This window comes from Gaeumannomyces tritici (assembly GCF_000145635.1).
Source record: "Gaeumannomyces tritici R3-111a-1 unplaced genomic scaffold supercont2.10, whole genome shotgun sequence".
Taxonomy (NCBI): domain Eukaryota; kingdom Fungi; phylum Ascomycota; class Sordariomycetes; order Magnaporthales; family Magnaporthaceae; genus Gaeumannomyces; species Gaeumannomyces tritici.
In genome coordinates, this window is record NW_008804554.1 from 129,096 (window position 1) to 143,524 (window position 14,429).

The 14,429-nt window shown below is 61.8% G+C and overlaps 5 protein-coding genes across 5 annotated transcripts; 2 read left to right on the top strand and 3 right to left on the bottom strand.

The window, feature by feature from the left end:
* The first annotated feature begins 1,121 nt into the window (after positions 1-1,121).
* GGTG_12883 (Delta(3,5)-Delta(2,4)-dienoyl-CoA isomerase) lies at positions 1,122-2,637 on the top strand. The gene is made up of 2 exons (XM_009230785.1): positions 1,122-1,543; positions 1,617-2,637. Exons 1-2 carry the CDS (start codon positions 1,356-1,358, stop codon positions 2,272-2,274), a joined length of 846 nt encoding a protein of 281 aa, XP_009229049.1. The 5' UTR covers positions 1,122-1,355; the 3' UTR covers positions 2,275-2,637.
* GGTG_12884 (hypothetical protein) lies at positions 2,613-5,228 on the bottom strand (the record flags this gene model as incomplete). The annotated part of the gene is made up of 1 exon (XM_009230786.1): positions 2,613-5,228. The coding sequence occupies one exon, from the start codon at positions 5,226-5,228 to the stop codon at positions 2,613-2,615; it is 2,616 nt and encodes an 871-aa protein (XP_009229050.1).
* A 361-nt stretch (positions 5,229-5,589) lies between these two features.
* On the bottom strand, positions 5,590-7,728 carry GGTG_12885 (hypothetical protein). Its single transcript, XM_009230787.1, has one exon. It carries the CDS (start codon positions 7,568-7,570, stop codon positions 5,669-5,671), a length of 1,902 nt encoding a protein of 633 aa, XP_009229051.1. The 5' UTR covers positions 7,571-7,728; the 3' UTR covers positions 5,590-5,668.
* Positions 7,729-7,900: 172 nt separating this feature from the next.
* Positions 7,901-9,423, top strand: GGTG_12886 (3-ketodihydrosphingosine reductase tsc10). Its single transcript, XM_009230788.1, has 2 exons — positions 7,901-8,283; positions 8,345-9,423. The coding sequence occupies exons 1-2, from the start codon at positions 8,152-8,154 to the stop codon at positions 9,284-9,286; spliced, it is 1,074 nt and encodes a 357-aa protein (XP_009229052.1). The 5' UTR covers positions 7,901-8,151; the 3' UTR covers positions 9,287-9,423.
* On the bottom strand, positions 9,293-14,372 carry GGTG_12887 (hypothetical protein). The gene is made up of 7 exons (XM_009230789.1): positions 14,332-14,372; positions 11,991-14,271; positions 11,755-11,924; positions 11,411-11,658; positions 11,190-11,335; positions 10,457-11,121; positions 9,293-10,379 (listed from the first exon to the last, which is right to left on the bottom strand). The coding sequence occupies exons 2-7, from the start codon at positions 14,165-14,167 to the stop codon at positions 9,589-9,591; spliced, it is 4,197 nt and encodes a 1,398-aa protein (XP_009229053.1). The 5' UTR covers positions 14,168-14,271; positions 14,332-14,372; the 3' UTR covers positions 9,293-9,588.
* Between the last annotated feature and the right edge of the window lie 57 nt (positions 14,373-14,429).

Below are 14,429 nucleotides of genomic sequence, written 5' to 3' on the forward strand. Positions count from 1 at the left end.
GACGTGGCGGCCGCGCACGCCGCCGCCGCCGTGGCGGGCGACACCGAGGCCCCCGCCGCGGCCGACGCAACGGTCGACCACCACTACATCTGCTTTGTGCGGTCGCCCCGCGACGGCCGCCTGTACGAGCTCGACGGCGACCTCGTGGGCCCCGTGGACCTGGGCGCCTGCCGCGGCGACGGTGGCGACGACGACGGCGGCGGTGACCTGCTGGGCGAGGCTGCTCTGGCTGTCGTCCGGGACATTGTCCTGAAGATGCCTGGGGGTGAGGATGGGGCGTTTAGTTTGCTTGCTCTGGCGCCGAGCTCTTGAGGCTGGACGGCTGTCTGGGCTGGTTTTTCTGTGTGTTTCTAACGGATATCAGCCATGCCAGCTAGTTTTGAGCCTTGTCTGCGAGTTACCTGGCTCTGGTGTCGACAAATCGAGGAAAGCAACTTCTCACGCACCGGTATCATTGGAAGACAGGTGTGTTATGAGGCGTATTCTCTAACCTGCAGCTCATAGCCTGCAATGCGTGACTACATATTGCCAAACGCACTCGTGTTTTTGGGGGGCTCAGTTTAGCTTGGTCGAAGTTGAGCCGCAACGTATATTCTGTTTGGAGTAATCACTTCGACGAGACTGAGCAAGACGCCCGGAATTTGCAAACAGGTATGACCAGCCTGGAAGTCATCTTCTCTATTTAACCAGGGCGTCTTCCATGTTCCAGCCTGGGACGTCTCATAACCCCTTGCACCTGCACTACATCCCATTTCCTGGGCTAGCTCAACTTCCTGTCATGTTGAAGCAGTATTATTGCTAAAACTCAACCAAAATCTTGGCAAGATATATACATATTTTGAAAAACAACGATTTAGCGTTGTATATAAAAAAACCTACCCCTCACCCTACCACGGAGCTTGAGCTCCTGGAAAGCGGTGGTATATCGCTCCTAGGTGCTCCCCTTCACTCTGGATTGTTATCGGCAATATGTGAGGTGAGCCCACAGTGTCACACTATGTATAAACACTGCCCTCAACCCCAGCCTGGGGTAAGCTCGGCAAGGAGTGGAGCCCCCGCATGTATGGGGCGTCTTGTGGGCGCGCTCGTGCCGAGGCACAACCTCTCCAGCAATGCCGTCGCACTCCTCATCCCTTGGAGTGCCAGCCGCCCAGTTTATGCTATTACTCCTGCTGACAGGACCGACCTGATCACAAGCCCATCTAGAGATCTCATCTTTATTCTTACCCGTCATTGTATCCTTAAATCCAAGTAGCCTTTGCCCCTGAAATACGCAGGGCTCACAAGCCTCCTCTTTTCTAGCCCCCCCTTTTCTTTCGTTGTATTCATCACAAACCCGCGCCCCGGCAACAGCCATGTCTGGCTCAGTCATATCCCTCGAGTACAGAGGCCGCCTGGCCATAATCACGATCGACAATGAGAAGAAGCTCAACGCGCTGAACCAGCAGGGCTACTACGACCTGTCGCAGCGGCTGCGCGAGGTCGCCACCCACGATGAGGTCTACATTACCCTGCTGACGGCAAAGGGCCGCTACTTTTCAGCGTAAGAGTATCTCGCATCTTTTTTTATTGCATGTAAACGAACCTTGCTGACACTAAAAATAAAATAAAAAAAGCGGCGCCGACGTCTCTCTCTTCCCCGCCGCCGCCGCCCCCAAGCCGGGCCAGACGCGCGATGAGGCCGACGAGGTGCGCCGGGAGTGGCTCACGACCTTTGTGGCCTTCAACCTCAACGTCACCCAGGCCTTCTTCACGCACCCCAAGGTGCTCGTGGTCGGGCTCAACGGCCCCGTCGTGGGCCTGTCGGCCGCGCTCGTCGCCTTTGCCGACTTCATCTACTGCACGCCGTCCGCCTTCCTGCTCACCCCCTTCTCGTCCCTGGGCCTCGTGACCGAGGGCGGCGCATCCCACGCGCTCGTGCAGCGCCTGGGCGTGTCGCGCGCCAACGAGGCCCTCATCATGAGCCGCCGCATCCCGGCCGCGGAGCTGCTGGCGTCCGGGTTCGTCAACAAGGTGTTTGAGGGCTGCGAAGGCGACGGCGGCGACGCAAAGTTTCGGGAAAAGGTGCTCGCCGAGATCGACTCCTCGTTCGGCGAGCACCTGGTCGGCGACAGCCTCGTCGGCATCAAGGCCCTCATCCGCCGTCCGCACATGGACGTGCTCGAGCGCCAGAACGCGGCAGAGGTGTTTGCCGGCCTCGAGCGCTTCGTTAGCGGCGTGCCGCAGAAGGAGTTCGCGAAGATCGCGTCGGGGCAGAAGCGGCACAAGCTGTGAGCTCTTGTTGCGGATCGGTGGCGAGAGAAGAGAAAATATAAACAGTATACATATACATGGACAATGTAGCCCAGGACGGAGGCCGCCAAAGGCATATGAATACGGGCTTTGATGAGATAGGCCAGAGGATAGAATGCGGGCGGTAGAGCCGTGTATTATGCGCGCAGAAGCAGGCAGTAGACAGCGAGTGTCTAGACGGCCATGTCGCAGAACGGCGGCGGGCTTTGGGATTATGATTTGGTTTTTTTTTAACATGTTTATTTCAATATTTTCATGTCCTCATCTATATCATCATAGCCCATCCTCTTCTAGTCTCTATACTATCATAATCTCCCCGGTCATGCCAGCAGCCCAAACAACAGGTTCGTCCGCTTCCAGTATTCTTGAGCCGACCTCGCCAGCCGCTGGCGCGCCGCGCCGCTCTCCAGCCCGGACCGCTGGTACACATCCTCCTCGAGCTGCTCGAGCTCGTCCTGCGACGACGGGTCGGGCGGGGCCCCCATGCTGCATCGTAGGAGCGCTATGTCAAAGGTCCATTGCACGAGCAGGTCGCGCCGCGACTCGAGCGACATGGGAGCCTCCCGACCGGCGTCGTCCTGTTCCGTAGCAGGCGCGTCCTCGGCTTGCGCGTCTCCGCCGTCGGGCTTTTCCTCCTCGCCACTGCTGGCCTTTTCCTCGACGCCGTCGGGCTTTTCCGCGCCGCCGCCGTCGTCATGGTCGCTGGATGGGTCGTCTGTCTTGTCCCCCGACTTGCCTTCTTGCTCGGGCTGCTCCGTCCGGCGCAGCGCCCCGGTCCAGACCTCGCGCAGCCGCTTCCGCAGGTGCGCCTTGAGCGCGGCGACGGCGGCCGGGCTCCAGACGTCGGTGCCGGACTCCTGCATGGACCCGGCCAGGTCGCGCAGGAGGCCGAGGGCGCCGGGGGACGGCGACGTGGGCAGGTCCGGGTCGGCGCCCTCCCACAGCGCCCTCCCCGCGACCGTGCGCCGGGTCAGCGCGCGGCCGGAGAACTCGGCGAGCGGCGACTGCGCGGCCGTCCTGGCCACCCTGTCGTGCAGGGCCGGGATGAGCGACAGGCCCAGCGCCTTGGCCTTCTCGACGTCGGGTAGCCGGCTGCGCACGTCGCGCAGCACGCGGATGAAATAAACTGCCTGCTCTCCGCCGCCGCCCTCGACGCCCGCCCAGAGCTTGCCAAACTCGGCGTCCAGCTCGGCAAAGGCCTCGCGCAGGCACTCGCCCAGCCGGTCGTGGAGCAGCTGCGGGTCGTCCCTGCTGAGCAGCTGCTGCCGGTGCTCGATGGTCTCCTCGTCCTCGACCTCATCGACGTCGTTGTCCCAGCGCTGGCGTCTCAGCTGCCCAACCACGTCGCCGACGTCGTCGATGACGCGGTGCCACGACCGGTAGCAGTTAGCCGCCTTGGACACGGCGTCGTTGCGCCCGTACAGCCGCGAGACCACGTCGTGCGTGAACGAGGCGGCGCCGCCCGCGAGGTCCAGGTCCATGTCATGGTCGTCGTCGTCGTCCCACAGGCCCGGACCCCCGGTGCCCGTCGACCCCTGGTGCCAGCCGTCGAGCGTGGCCGAGACCTCGGACCCGACCAGGCGGAGCTTGTGCACCTTGTCGGCCAGCATCTGGAGCAGGCGCGCGTTGACGGCGCCGCGCAGCCCGTCGAGCATGGCGGCGGGGTCGAACCCCCTGACGCGGCCGCCGTCGCGGATCCAGCCCTGGAGCACCTGCGTGCGCAGCTCGATGGTGGAGCGGAAGTCGTGCAGCTGGCCCAGCGTCTTCCCCAGGCCTCCGAGGAGCGTCTCGCCACCCTTTTCGGCCCAGCCCGCGAGCATCTCCCGGGCCTGCTTCCCGTCCAGGTCGTCGTGGCGTATGTAGGGCCTGTAGTACCGGATCTCGTCGCCGCACCAGCGGGCCGTGACGTCGAGCCGGAGGCTCTCGAGCCCCAGCAGCGCCTCGTCCTCGACGATGGCCGCCTTCTTCAGGCCCCTGAGAGCGTCCGACAGCCTGCCCGGCACGAGCGCCTGCACGTCCAGCAGCGTGCGCGTGTACAGGCCCAGGCAGTCGAGCACGGCCGCCGGGCCCCTGTCACGCCCGCCGCCGCCACGGCCGCCGTCACGCCCGCCGCCCTCATCGTCATCGTCATCTTCGAGCTCAAATGCGACCGCCATGGCGCGACCGCGCGCGCGCAGGAAGTAGCCGAGGACCTCGCGGGCGCCGGCGTTGCGCGCGAGGCTGTGGGCACACAGCGCCTTGAGCACGTCGTCGCGGTCTACGACGGCCTCGCTGGCGCGTTCGAGCGCTGCCTCGATGCTGGCCAGCAGGCTCTTCCACGAGCTCTCGATGGACGCCTTGACCTGCGGGTCGACGGCCTCGCCCGCGTCGCTCAGGCTCTTGCCCACGAGCCGCCCCAGCAGCAGCGCCTTGGCCGCCACGAGGAGCCTGTCGCCGTTGGAGCCTGGGCCACCGGCCGCCGCCCCGGCGGGGCCCAGGCCGACCCTCAGCACGCGGCGGGCACTAAGGGCGCATGCGTCGAGCAGCCTCGTCCGCGCGGCCACCGACATCTGCTTGGGTTTCGCCCGGCGGGATCGCGCGAGGTCTCGGTCCGTCGTCGTGGCGGCGTCGGCGTCGGCGTCGGGCGGGGAGTCGAAGCGGCGCAGGCCCTCGACCTTGGCCCCGACGACGGCGCGGCCGCACCGGCCGCCCATGCGGTCGAGGGTGGCCTGGACTTGCTGCATGTCGCGGCGCATGCGGACGATGGCGTCGGCGGTGCCTAGCAGGTCGCGGTACGAGGAGCCGACCTGGGTGCGCAGGCGGGCGGCGCGATCGTCGATCTCGACATGGAGGGCCTTGTGGATGGCTCGGATCTGCAGCAGCGTATTCTGGGGCGACGTGAACACCTGGGCCGACGAGGTGATGGCCGACAGGTCCATTGTGGAGGGGGTGGCCATTATTGGCTTGCGCGGGAGGAGGACGATGGCGACCGGTATGGGAGGAGTCTCTCCAGAGGCTTCCGAGGCAGGCGCCTAGATGGATGCCCGGCTCGGCTGTGGTATCAGCATTGAGATCGAGTGGCAGGCTCTGAACCAAGGGCAGTGTTCAAGGAAGAGCTGAGCATTTGCCTGAGGTCGGACTGCCATGTGTTCTAGAGGCAATCCCTGGCGGTGGTGATGTGGGGCCCCACCAAGTGGGCACTGAGATGGGCTGGGATGTGTGTGCTCTTTCCACCTGCATGTACCCTTCAAACCACCTTGAACAGACAGAAAAAGACTTTCTATACGGGTCAAGAAATCATCACATAGAATTATGCTCACGCAAGCAAGGCGACCACAGCAGCAATGCACCCGCTCGATATTTACTACAACCCCGGCATCGACTACAGCCCCCCTTGCTACGAAAGCTTGACACTCTTGACCAGCCCCGTCTTGATGCCGCTGAGCTCTCCCTGGTAGCCGCCGCGGCTCTCGCCCCCGCCGTAGACGGCCCGGATGCTCTTGAGCTTCTTGGTCTTCTCCTCGAACTTCTTGCGCTTCTTGACCCGCGAGTTCTTTGCCTCCTTCTTGCGCTTGGGCGTCAGGCCCTTGTTCTTGAGGATGTGGTACGTCACCTGTCTCTTGCCGTCCTCGCCCACCTCCTCGCGCTCCACTACCTGGTCGTTCTTGTTGGCCGCCTGGAGCGCCTCGTGCCGGGCCGCCTTGTCCGCCTTCTTCTGCCGCGCCCCGTGAGCCACCATGTCGTAGTACCCGTCCTCGTCGTCGCGCACCTCGTTGGCCAGCGCCTCCTGGTCGTCGTCGTCATCGTCGTCATCGCCGCCGAGCTCCTCGCCGTGCTTGGAGCTCTTTTGGCCACGCCGTTCCGCCTCGGCGTTGAGACGCGCTTGCCGGTCACGCAACCGTTCACGATGAGGAATGTCCATATCGCCGCCTGCATCTCGTCCAGCTCCGGCCCGCTTTCCGGCCTTCTGCACAATCTGGGACGTGTAGAACCGCAGGCTCTTCTTGCGCGCAGCTTTGTCCTCCGCGGTGCGCGCGTCCAGAGTGTCCTCGTCGCCAAAGTCCGAGTTGTCGTCCTCTCCAGCGCCGGCAGCGCCGGCACTGGCAGCTTTCCGTTGTGTCTTCCTCTTCTGCTGTGACTTGGGTAAGAGCTCCGAAAGGTCGGCCAGCGATTCTTCCAGCTTCTTGGCTTTGGCGAGCTTTTGCTTGTCGAGACGTTTCTTTTTACTACTGAGACCGGCATTGTCGTCGGGCTGTGCCTTTAGGGTCCGTCTTGAATTCTCATCTTCTGACGCTAGGAGCTCATCGGCGGCCACATCGTGCGACTGCTTATCGCTCGAGAGACGGGCAGCCCTGCCGGGGCCCTTGAACTTCTGGACCCTTGACCACGCCTCGCGGCAGCTAACCAATGTCCCCATGATCTCGTGGTCGCGCAGCGTTGCCGGGTCGAGGGCCTTTGGCTGGTCATGGCCATCCCGGGAGGGCGAGGTGAGGATGGCAAAGTAGCTGGCGAGCGCGGCGACGTAACACCCCAGCGTCCAGTACTGCACAACCTCGAGAGACTTGGACGGCTTGCCCTCGGCGGCCTGCCTGTACTCCAACAGCCGGGGCTGCAGCTGCTGGAACTCTTCGACCAGGAAGTCGAATTCGGGGTATCTGGCCTGGAGAGCCTTGTAGATCTCTTCGGGGCCCAAGTCGCTGGTGATGTCGACGTCCTTGAGCACCTCGGTGAGAACTCCGTCGCCGCCCTGGTCCTCCTCGTCGGCATCCCCACCCTGCGCGCCCCATTCGTCTGCGTCAAAAATAAAGTCGGCCTCGGACATCCTGGCCAGCTTCTTTTGCTGCAGGCGCTTCGCTTCTGCCTCCTCGGCCAAGGCATCGGCCTCGGTCTCGAGCGCATCCGTCTCATAGTACTCCTTTTTTGACGAGCCCCAATAACCCCGGTCGTCATCGTCCGCCTCACCGCCGTCGGCCCGAGGGTCGCCGCCGTCGCCGCTGTCGTCTTCTTGGCGCCCGTCGATGTCCTCGTCGTCGCCGTCGTCGTCGCTGTCGTCGTCATCGTCGCCGTCCAGAACCTCCTCGTCCGAGGACTCGAACATGTCATCCTCCTTGTCGGCCTTTCGCCGCTTGGCACTGGGGCCATCTTCAAGGAGGATCTTGTCCTTGTTCATAAAGTACTCCTCTTCCGAATCGGCGATATCCTCATACGAGTTGACCTGGAGGCGCGCATCGGCAGGATCCACGTCCCTGGGCCCCGAAGGCGCCACAGGCTGACGAGATGCCTTTCGTTTTTTGCCCATGGTGGCGGATACTGGCCGCAGCCCTTGAGAGTTGCGGGAGTACAGAGATAGCCACCTCCTTAGAATTGAGCCCGCGCGGGTGGTGAGATGATGGCCTTTCAAGTCGCTGAGAGTTGTGACGGTTGCGTCTCTGTCGTTCTAGCTTTTTTTTTTTCTTTCACTGTCGACCAGCTACCCCACTTCCCACCTTAAATTTGGACTTATCAGTCTTATCCATTGGACCCTTGGTCTGCGCCATGTGCATGAGGTATCCACTTCGGATGCAACGGTTTAGAGGCCTGCTAATCCCTTGTATATGAGACTCTCCTCAAGCGCGTAAACTAGAGGCCTTGCAACCCGAGTGCCGGTCCAATGATGATAGTAGAGCCACCGGACAGTCTCCTCCTAAATAGCTGAATAATACCTAAGCGCTAGAGGCTGAGGGCTGCTGCTGCTGCAGACGCAAACCTCGTGCAACGTGTCTATTGGGAGCAAACCATTGAGAGCAAGCTTGCCGCCCCCTGAACCACAGGCGGACCCCTGACGGCGTTGCGTGCCTCTTGTCGTCCCTCCTACTCTCCAGCCCGCAACTGCGCGCGTCGATGGATTCCTGGCTACAGGCCGCGCGGAACCCCAGCGCCTCTACCATTGCTCTAGGATCTGCCAGCGTCCTCGGAGTAACCGTCCTCGCCATGGGGCTGTTTGGGAAGAACCAAATGCCGGTTGAGGGCAAGGTACACCTCGTTCCCCCCCAGACATTATATCCAAAAGCAAGTCCGCTAACTAAACGTACAGACAATCCTCCTCACCGGCGCCTCCGAGGGCATGGGCCGGAGCGCGGCGCGCCAGCTGGCGGAGAAGGGTGCCAACGTGATCGTGGTGGCGCGCAACGCGGCGCGCCTCGAGGAGGTGGTTGGCGAGCTGAAGGCGGCGGCCAAGTCCCCGCAGACGCAGCGGTTCCTCCACATCGCAGCCGACGTGTCGGAGCCCGGCTACGCGACGCGCGTGGTCGAGGAGGCGACGGCGTGGAACGGCGGCTCGGTCCCCGACGTGGTGTGGTGCGTCGCCGGCATGTCGTCGCCCATGCTGTGGGCCGACTCGGCCGGCGCCGTCGCCGCCGCCCGCCGCAACATGGACGTCAACTACTGGGGCGCCGCCGAGATGGCCCACGCCGTCCTGCGCGCCTGGTACGACCCCTCCCGCGGGCCCGGGCCCGGCCCCAAGTCGGAGGCCCGCCACCTCGTCTTCACCGCCTCGGTCCTCGCCTTCTTCGCCCTGGCCGGCTACGGCCCCTACACCCCGTCCAAGAACGCGCTGCGCGGCCTGGCCGACACGCTGTGCCAGGAGGCGCTGCTGTACCCGGACCACCCCGTGCGCGTGCACGTCGTGGCGCCCGGCACCATCCTCAGCCCGGGCTTCGACCGCGAGCAGCGCACCAAGCCCGACGTCACCCTGCAGCTCGAGAAGGACGACCCGCGCCTGACGCCCGACCAGGTCGCCGCCGCCGCCGTCGCCGGGCTCGAGCGCGGCGGCTACCTCGTCACCATCGGCCTGCTCGGCGGGGTGCTGCGCCTCGCGGGGCTGGGCAGCTCCGTGAGGAACAACTGGCTCGTCGACACGGCTGGCGCCTGGCTGGTCGCCGCCGTCTGGTTCTTTGTCCAGTGGTCCATACACGGCGACATCAAGGCCTTTGCGAAGAAGCACGGCCACCCTAGCACGTATCCCAAGAAGGAGTGAAAACCCTGCCTGCCGCCCTTTGGGCCTCCACTTTGTAGTTATGCATCGCAAAGCTGCATGAGATTGCTGCTGCCGGCGACTCCTTACGAAGCGCATGATTAGACCTATAATCGAATACACCATATACCCGTACTCAGTCTGTATGAGCCATCTACCAAAGAGGTAGGCTTTCGTCTGGTCTACTTCTACAGTATACAGCCGGACATGTAAAACTACAGTTCTCGGATCATGATTCTCTATACAAGCTCCTTCTGTGACTCCGTGCGCTCTATTCAATCCCAGCAGGGCCGCAACGCAACGCCTCAGATCCCCCTCCATTTCCCAAACTTGCGGTACTTTTCATAAAGATCCTTCCAAATGGCCCTGCCGCTCGAGTCCATGGCGTCGGCCATGACCCGGCGCAGGTCCGGCGGCGTGATGTCAAGGATGGAATACACGCCGGGCAGCAGCGCCTCGCGCACGCCGTGCGGCACGCCGCCCTCGAGCTGCAGCCTGATGAGCGCCACGATGACGAGGTACATGTACTGCCCGGCCACGCGCTTGGCCGCGTCCGTCGCCGAGTCGAGCGTGGCGCCCTGCTGCGGGCGCGCGACCGACGCCGCGCTCGGCTCGCAGACGAGCGTCAGGAGGCGCGCAAACACGCGCGCGTGCCTCTCCCAGTGCGGATACTTCTCCGGCGCCGCGCCCACCGCGACCCCGGACGCCCAGCCCTGGCGGTCCGAGTCGTAGGGGTGGCGGACGAGGCACGAGAGGAGCGACTGCAGCGTGGCGACGAGGAGGTGCATGTGGCCGTCCAGGCGGCGGCGGTGGCGCTTCAGGACGGCCTCGGCCAGGTGGCACAGCCACTCAAACGTCTGCGCCGAGCGCCGGACGACCTCGGTTGCAGGGTTGTCGGGCGAGCAGAGCAGGCATATGCTGGCCAGCGTGTGCTCCACGTTCCACTGCGTGGCCGATATTGGCTTCTCTTCCAGTAGCGCGTGACTTGCCCGCGCGGCGTCGACAAAGTCCGTCAGAGACCCAGGCTGCACCAGGAGCTGCGCAAGCGCGCTCTGCGCCATGCTGAGGTCAGCTGCGGCTTCGGGCGGGTAGGTAGCTGTAGAGGCCACTTGTTAGATACTGCAACATGTCGCGGATCACATAATCCGGTTATGAAGGACCGATAGAACTGACCTGTCATCTGCTTCAAGGCTAGCCGGGCAGTGAGCAGCTGCTCTGGCCGAGTAGGTGACTGCCTCAATTGTGCTGTCACCTTTCGAAGCAGGCTCGCTTTGGCCACATCCCCTTCAGCGTCGACTAAGCCTCGCACTCTGTTGAGGTTCAGCTCTTTGTCGAAGGGATCACCCTGGTCGGCCGCCGGATGCAGGCCAAGACGATCGCTGAGAAGCGGTGTGAGGAGAGACCCTAGTTCAGGATCGACATGACAGAGCGCCGGATATACAGATGATATCTTCTCTCGCAGTGGCATAAGAGATGCTTCAAGTTCAGGGCCCCAGCACGACTCGGATGCCGATAAAGCCGTCTGTAGCCCAAAGAGAGACCTCGCATCTGTCTCTGCCTTCTTCTTCCTCTCCTTCTTTTCCATAGCCTCGACGAACTTCGTCATGGCCCCCGTCACCAAGCGGCAAAGCTCCTTGGTAGCCTCGTCTACGCAAGTCACCTCTTGTGTGAAGTGCTTCGAGGGGCCAAGCTGCCTCATGGATGAGACGAAGACGGATAGAAGCGTGAGGGCTACAGGGCCGCCATCCTGTCGCTGTTTCTGTATGTGTTCGGACAATACTGGCCATATCTCTCGGACGTATACCATCTCCCTGGCGCCGTTGGAGACCGTCATTTGCCTATTTCTCATTTAGTTTCCGGCCTCACGCACCGTTCAGGTTTTATCGCTCTGGATGGTCTTTCTTACCCGAGTGTTAATCGAGCTAGTTCCTCAAGTAGCCTCAAAGCAACAGCCTCAGTGCCTAGGGGGCGCTCTGAATCATGCTTCTCGCGCTTGGAAACACCAGGGACGACACGGGAGCCAAGTTCAAGCAGCCCACGGAAGTTCAGCTCCTGCCCATAATTATCAGCCACGCACCACATAAGCGTAGACGAGTTCAGGGGTGGGAAGAGATCAAGTCAACTCACAGGACATAGCGTAGGCTTCACCCTCATCATCTGAACCATGGCGCCCAGTGCGCTCTCCCCGAAAACCCATCCATCCTCGGCGGACGTAGATTGTTTGAGTGATAGGCCGAATAAGGTTGACACAATTCGTTCACGGTCGTTTCGAGATATGCATTCGCCAGGTAGTCTGACAAGGAAACCCGCCGTGGCCCCTAGATTAGAGTCCAAGCCAGACAGGATGTTGATGACAGGGTCGACGAGGTCCCTCACTGACGGGTAGCAGTTGACGCCCAGTTAGAAACAGCTCTTTCCTCACATCACAGCTTCGTGCTACGACATGGGCACCGTGAATGACAGGGGCTTACGAGGTGGTTTCTCGCCGTGGATAGCGCTCATTGAGCTTATCAACTCCATAGAACACAAATCATGACAGGCCTGAGCGCTATCACCAGCCGCGATATCTATGCTGCAAATGGACTGCATCATGGCAGTCACGAACTCGGGAGGTGCGTCGGCGGATGCCACGGGGAGGATTCTGCGCGAATTAGCATAGTACACACAGGGCAGTTCTGTGGTGATTGACGGGAGCCGATAGACGTACGATACGAGTCTGGGGAACCACAGCAATACCCAGGCAATATATGTGGTTGCTGATATGCTGCTTAGTTGGAATGGACGGAACGGATCGGCAGCGGCAACATCCTGGGTCGGCTCCGGACGGATTGCGAGGAGAGAATCGTTACAGTCTAGGCCTGTTTCGCGAAGCTCGAGGCTCAGCCGGCCCAGAAAGAGGGGAATGGCCGATTCAGGGTCGGCAGTCGACCCGTCGCCGACGTAAGACGACGACCAGGCCGCCGCAGCGCACCTGAAGGCGTCAAAGATGGCCGGATCCGAAGTCTGCGCACGTTTCTTCCCCAGAACCTTCCCCAAGGCCTTGACTACGCGGCGTCCCATGCCATCTCCCCGCGCTGCCAGCCCCCAGGTGAATGCTTTGGATGCGATCCTCCACTGAGCAGCCGACGCCTCGCCCATGTTGAACGGGATGGGATCAGTCCACACCGTTTGGAACAAGGCCTGGGCGGCGGCGTCGATAAAATCCTCGGCGGTGATGCCCCGGCAGATGGCGTCGAAGACGATGACTCGGGCGGCCTGTGCCGACGGGCTCTTGGCTTCGGCCAGGTTGCCGAGCAAGTTGGTGAGTTGCTTGGTCGTCAGGGCCTGCTGGACAAAGCCCGAGATGGCCGAAGTGACTTGGACATCGAACCAGAATACATTGGCAAGAGACGTCCCGAGGGAAGCGGCGGCCGCGAAGCATTCTGTAAGATTGTCAAACCACTGGTTGACGAACCTCGGGAACTCTCTCGCCCTCACGGATGCGCTAGCAAGTGACAGCATCATGGAGCATAGAGAATCGTGGTCAACGCCATCAGATATGGATGCGTGGGGAGCACGCTTCATGATATCAGAAAGCAGGCTTCTTCCCTTTTCGGACGCAAGGAAAACGTCTGCGTCGCACTCTGCCAGGGCAGACACCAGGGCCCAGTCCACGTTCTCGTTGTTGATAGCGTAAAACCCGCAGATGAACTGCAGGGAGGCTAGGGACGGTGTGCAGCCATGCGCCAGAGCCATTCTCAGAAGTTGCTTCACGATCGTATTTCTCTCCACGGTGTCCAAAGAGCGCAGAGCGGACTCGAGGAGATCAAACACGGCCTCGAGCCACTCCTTGTTGTCCCTAATCACGCTCGTTCCACCAATGGCACTTGGGGTTTCCAGCACCAGGAGAAAAATGGCCGGAGACAGAACTGCGGCCTGCAGATTGTTCAACCTGACTGGGGTGCCGATGACTTCGGTACGCTTCTGGGTCAGAAACTCGGACCTGGCAGGCATAGTGAAGTTTCTTGTCATCAGGCGCTTAAGATCTCTAGCCCAAGCGACGCCGACCTCTCGGTTTAGGCCTAGTGAGGCAGAGGCACTACCGCCATTGGGCAACTCTGACAACATAAGACAGCAGGGTCCGGCGGTGTGGATGGCGAACTCGAGGGTGTCGGTGGCCTTGTGTAGGCGCAGCTCCCACAGCCCGGTCGCAGTGCGGATCCATGACTGCTGGCCATCAAACACATCGATAGAGCCCTGATTCTTGATGGCAAGATCGCAGATGGCCAGCAGAGGCGACAGGATAGCGATGGCCTCAGAGGCCGGGGCGCGGAAGAGGGCCTTGATATGCTCGGCCCCGGCTCGCTCGCTGGCGGGAGGACTGGCGTCGTTCGGGGCCGCCCTGAACAGCAGGACTTCGAGGGCTGCAAACAGCGGCCCGGCCGACTCAAGACAGCCTCTGGGGTGTCGGAGAGCGTCGAGATCGAAAGGCGCCGTGGATGATCTCTTGCGCTTCCGTGAGTCCTTGGGAGCCTTGGCAGTTGTGTCTGGTCGCGCGGCAGCGTCTGGGGCGCAGGGCGTGGACAGATCCTTTGCCGTCCGCTGGAGGATCCCAACAAAGCGCCGGTCCGCGAGAGCCTTGGCCAGCGAGAAGAGGGGAATGCGTGCAAACACGCATCCCATGATGGCCCATGTCAGGGGGTACCGGCGGAGCGTCTCGGCATCGGGCGAGGGCCCGTTCATGGCCTTGAGCAGCCATCTGAGGATCACCTTCTCCGTGGCGTGAGACCCGCCAGAGACACATCCCGTCAATGCTTGCCATAGCTCCTCGAGCTTTTGGGGCATGTGCTCAGAGGAGCCTTGATCCAGCGCGGTGGTCAGCTTCAAAAGCGACGCGGCCTCCATGTCTGGGGTGGTGGAGGACGGATGTCCCCCAGGTCCTGTGTTTCGCTCTCTTTTTGTCCTTCTTTTTTGCCCTCTTTTTCTTTTTCTTTTTTCTTTTTGATTTTCTAATTTTCAATGTCAGCTGGGTTGGCAGTTTTCTAGGATTGTCTTTTCTTTTTTCTTACCTCCTTCCCTCTTCCTTTCGCAAACACCTGACCAATTGCTGTTCCCAGAATCGCAGGACAGGGGTTAGCCAAAGAAAGTTGTGAATAAAAATTCTGCC